Source organism: Octodon degus, unplaced genomic scaffold, assembly GCF_000260255.1.
Source record: "Octodon degus isolate 3935 unplaced genomic scaffold, OctDeg1.0 scaffold00019, whole genome shotgun sequence".
Taxonomy (NCBI): Eukaryota; Metazoa; Chordata; class Mammalia; order Rodentia; family Octodontidae; genus Octodon; species Octodon degus.
The window spans coordinates 23024825-23029589 of NW_004524595.1; the positions used below are offsets into that span (position 1 = coordinate 23024825).

General features: G+C 38.2%; 1 protein-coding gene across 1 annotated transcript in view; it reads left to right on the plus strand.

Moving 5' to 3' along the window:
• Polr2b (RNA polymerase II subunit B) overlaps positions 1–4765 on the plus strand; it is a 45272-nt gene that overhangs the window by 19861 nt on the left and 20646 nt on the right. The window contains exons 7-9 of the mRNA XM_004627529.2: positions 1270–1434; positions 3428–3624; positions 3770–3889. Of these exons, the coding sequence (XP_004627586.1) occupies positions 1270–1434; positions 3428–3624; positions 3770–3889 (482 nt within the window). The remainder of the gene's footprint in view (positions 1–1269; positions 1435–3427; positions 3625–3769; positions 3890–4765) is intronic.

A 4765-nucleotide genomic window follows, 5' to 3' on the forward strand; every position in this document is an offset into this window, starting at 1 on the left:
TTTTTTTTTGTGGTACTGGGGATTGAACTCAGGACCTTGCACTTGCCAAGCTGGCATTTACGACGCTGAGCTATATCCCCAGCCCCAGCAGTAGGTTCTTAATTTAAAAAAAAAGCGGGGGGGGGGGCTTTTCTGGAGCATATAATTGGTGTTGTATGTAGAACTTTGCATTGTTTGCCTGTTGCTGTGTGGCAGGTGTCTGCCATCCGTGTCTGTCATGTTACAGCTTCTATGAGTCAGGAGGCTGGGTGCTGCTTAGCTGGTCTTCTGGCTGAATGTCTCTCCCTGGGTGACCCTCAGGGTGTTTGCCCTGGCTGCCGTCATCTCAAGCTCATTCACAGGACTGCTGCAGGCCTTAGTTCCTCAGTGGCCATTGAACTGAGCTTTAGCTTTTTATTTTTGTTTTCAGTACTTAGGATCTAAGGCAGGGCTTTGTACATGCTAGCAAGTGCTCTATTACTGATGTGCCAGCCCTTTTTAATTTTTGAGGTAGGGTCTTGCTGATGTTTTCCAATCTGATCTTGAACTTTTGATTGTGAGCTTCCTGCCTTATTCCCGAGTAGCTGAAATTAACAGGCCTGTATCACCGCACCTGCTGAATTGCAGGTCTTTTCTGGTAACTGTTGGGAAACTCTTGGAGTTTCTTGCCACATTGGCCTTGCATTTAGCAGCTGAAAGTGTGTCAGTTTGCTTCTTCAGAGACAGTAAAGAGAAGGAGCCAGATAGTGCTGTACAAGCAGGATGAAAACCCATCTTTTTCTTTTTCTTGTTTTTTGAGATATGATCAGGCTTGCCTTGCACTCATTTTGTAGCCCAAGCTGGCCTTGAATTTGTGGTGATCCTCTTGCCTCAGCCCCCCAAGGGCTGGGATTACAGTTGTGTACCACTCTGCCCAGCCCTTTGCTCTTTTTAACCTGCTGTCCTTTTTTTTTGTTGTTGTTTTGTGTTTCTTTTTCCTTCTCTCTTGGTATTCATACTATTTACAGCCAGAAGTCAGTTGCAGATGTAGTACAGTATGTGGTAATTTCTAGGAGTTCTTGGCAGGCAGGCAAGAGTGGCAGCTGTGTCAGCTTTAAATGGCCAGACTGTCTGTCCGGCTGTATACCCGCTTGTTCCTTTAGCTTTGGAAAGCAGTTGAAGGTGGGTTCCTCAGAGCACAAGGATGGGTGTGCTGCGTTTGAATGAGTGCAGTGGATCTATTAAATGACTCTCTTGGTTTTGTATTGCTCTGAGTGCATGTGTTCACATTTTAATGTTTTATTTTTCTAGGGTGCAAAAAAGAGTGCTATTGGTCAGCGCATTGTGGCAACCCTACCGTACATCAAGCAGGAAGTCCCCATCATTATTGTGTTCAGAGCACTAGGCTTTGTGTCTGATAGAGACATCTTAGAGCACATTATTTACGATTTTGAAGATCCAGAGATGATGGAAATGGTAATGTGGAATCAATGTATTCATAGTGTTTTATATGTTATTTAGAAGTACTGATTATTGGTAACCTCAAAAGAGTAGAAAGTCACTCTGAAGAGCAATTTATCTGTCACAGATCTCATGCCATTCACTGCACACTAAAAGCCCTCAGCTCTACCTGGGCCTGTCTTCTAATGAGTTTGAGTAAGACGGACCAAGGAGGAGCAGCCAGAGGGCATGAAGAAATAGCAAGGAAAATCACAAGAGCACACCATTTAGTAAAACGAGAAAAATGTGTTGTGGGCAGTTGTTTTAAAAATAATTGTCTTGAAAGAATTGCAGATATGCAGAGAAGTTATAAGAACAATAAGGAACTTTTCTGTATGCTCTCCCCAGATTCAGTTATGTGTGCCATGTTTGTTTGTCATTCTGTGTGTATGTGCATATTAGCTATTTGAGCTGTTCAAGAGTAAGTTACAGTCATAATGCCCTTGTATTTCAAAATGTTAAATATGTATTTCCTAAGAACCCATTGTTGACTTCCATAATCATTGTAGTTACTAAAATCAAGGAAATCAACTTTGATGCAATGCTATTATTAATGTATGGATCCTATTCAGATTTTGCCAGTTGTCCTCATAATGTCATTTTTTAATTTTTTTCCTTCAATATCAGAGATCGAACTCAGGACCTTGTGCTCGCCAGGTGGGCACTTATGCCGCTGAGCTATCTCTCTGGCCCCTTATGTCTTTAACCTCCCTCCAAAACCCCCTGGTTCAGGATACGGCTCAGGAACTCAGGATCATTATTTATAAACTTTATCATTTTTGCACTTCCCCAATCAGTATTAACCTTAACAAAACAGTTTTTTGACACCAACAACAATTTTCTCTTAAAAAGATCACGTTGATCCAGTCATCTTATGTGGCCTTTTGTTCCAAGATGGATTTGGGTGTTGAAATATAAGAGATAGATACTAGAAGTTAAAGACAAGTATCTTAGTATATGGATTGGATTAAAGGGTGTTTATAGAAGTCAGATTTACCCAGTTGTTACCTGTGTTTCTCGTGCACATTGTTGTATAAGACTTGTAGTGTAGATTTATTTTATCTAACCCTTTTGTAGACAAAAAAGGAAGTTACATGGCTGATTGCTTGTGGCAGATATGGAACACAATTCTTAATAGTGTACTTTAAAAGTAGTATTTACACAATATTTTTTTTTTTTGTTCTTTTTTTTTTTAATGTTTATTTATTTATTTATTTTGTGTGTGTGTGTGTGTGTCCAGCTCAGCCCACCAGAGGGCAGGGCTGGCTGGTATGTGGTGCTGGGGGATTGAACCGCGGTCCCTGTGTTTTGCTTAGCTTAGCTTGTTCTAAGTAGGTGCTTTAGACCACTGAGCCATCTCACCAGCCCCAGTATTTACACAATATTGAGTGGTTTTATTTATGGTTAGAATTTTCTTAATACCAAGACTGAAAATGACCTAACACATTCATTCATTTTATTTCTTTTTGAGATGAGATCTCTTTATGTAATGCAGGCTGGCCTTGAATTTACCACATATCCTCGGTTGGCCTTAAACTTACAAGGATCCTTATACCTCAGCCTCCTCATTGCTGGGATTACAGATGGGTACCACCATGCCCTGCTCACTGATTTGTAGATCAGTAAATTTTAACCAAAAAAACTTCTCTAAATGTTTTTGAGATATCTGAAGGAAGTTTGTTTTGTCATTGGTCATTAAAATGTGGGGAAAAAAACCTCCTACTGTCCATAGTGAGGTTATTTGTATTTATCTAGAAAGTAAAATTGCTTGTGTGGATGAGTGGATTTTCTCATAAATCTCTAAATCTCTGAGGTATCTTTTAGTTCTAAGATTGTATGATTCTTTGATTTTTCTAAAAATATTCCTATACCTAATTAGGTTCATAGGGATATTTGACTTGTTAATAAATAGATAGCTGACTAGATGAAAGTGTGAATCTGAAAATGACTTCTGTAAATTATTTGATAGGTTAAACCTTCTCTTGATGAAGCCTTTGTCATCCAAGAACAAAATGTTGCTTTAAATTTCATTGGCTCAAGAGGGGCAAAGCCTGGTGTTACCAAGGAGAAAAGAATTAAATATGCCAAAGAAGTCTTACAAAAGGAAATGCTCCCTCATGTTGGTGTCAGTGATTTTTGTGAGACCAAAAAAGCCTATTTCTTGGGGTATGTTAAATTTTAATTGTTTTAAAGTTCTTTGTGAAGATATAATTGAAGATGCTTTTCATAAAGCTAAAAGTAATGATGCAGTGTTTCTTGATGTGTTATGGAAAAAAAGCCAAAGCCAACTTTTTTTTTTTTTTTTTTTAAGGTATATGGTTCATAGGCTACTTCTAGCAGCTTTGGGTAGGAGAGAACTAGACGACAGAGATCACTATGGAAACAAAAGGTTGGATCTTGCCGGGCCACTGCTTGCATTCTTGTTTAGAGGGTAAGAAATCACACAGTGAAACTGTTGAAGTAGGGAGGCTTCACTTGTAGATTTTTCATTGCATATGGAGGTGCTAAACTGACTTCACATCTTTTTTGGGTGCATTTGCGGTTCACTGCGTTGTCTTTACTGCTTTTCCAGACTGAGTTCTTCATGTCTAAGCATGTATTTTGTGAGCACAATTTACTACTTGTTTTTGTTTTACTCCTCTAGTGGCTTTATAAGATGTTGAGAAAGCTGATGTGGTTTTTCGTTCATTTGCTCCTTCCTCTCCCCTTCTTTTCTTTCCTGTTTTTGTGGTGCACATACCAAGTGGTGCTGCACTGCTGACATACATCCCCTAGCGTGCCTTAATTTTCTATTAGAACTTTTATTAATTTTACTTTTGTATTTTATAAATATCAGCTGGTAGGAAATATATGAAAACATTACGAGTGATTGTTTCACAGTATTGGGTTTATATATTTTATTCTGGGTGTTTCTATTTTCCATATTTGCTGTAATGAACTTTTTAAAAATTTTATTTTATTGAGAAATAAACATCAGTGAGACAGTTTCAAAACTGATTAATAGGACAGTTTCAATAATTAATACATTGTACATTGTTATCTTCTTAGTGGTTATCCATAGTACAAGATACAGACAGAATATCCTCTTCAAACACTACTAGTACAAATCTTTCTTCTCATTGAATTAAGCGAAAGAACCTGTATATCTATCCTAACTATTCTGCATATACAGATACAAAATGATCCTTCCTTTGTATCCCCTTTTTTTGTTTAGTCTTGTCTAAATGGGTATTCCATTGGCATCTAAATACTATAGGTGTGTGAATTCAGCAAAACAATCCAACACAGTCCAGCAGTCCACAATAGT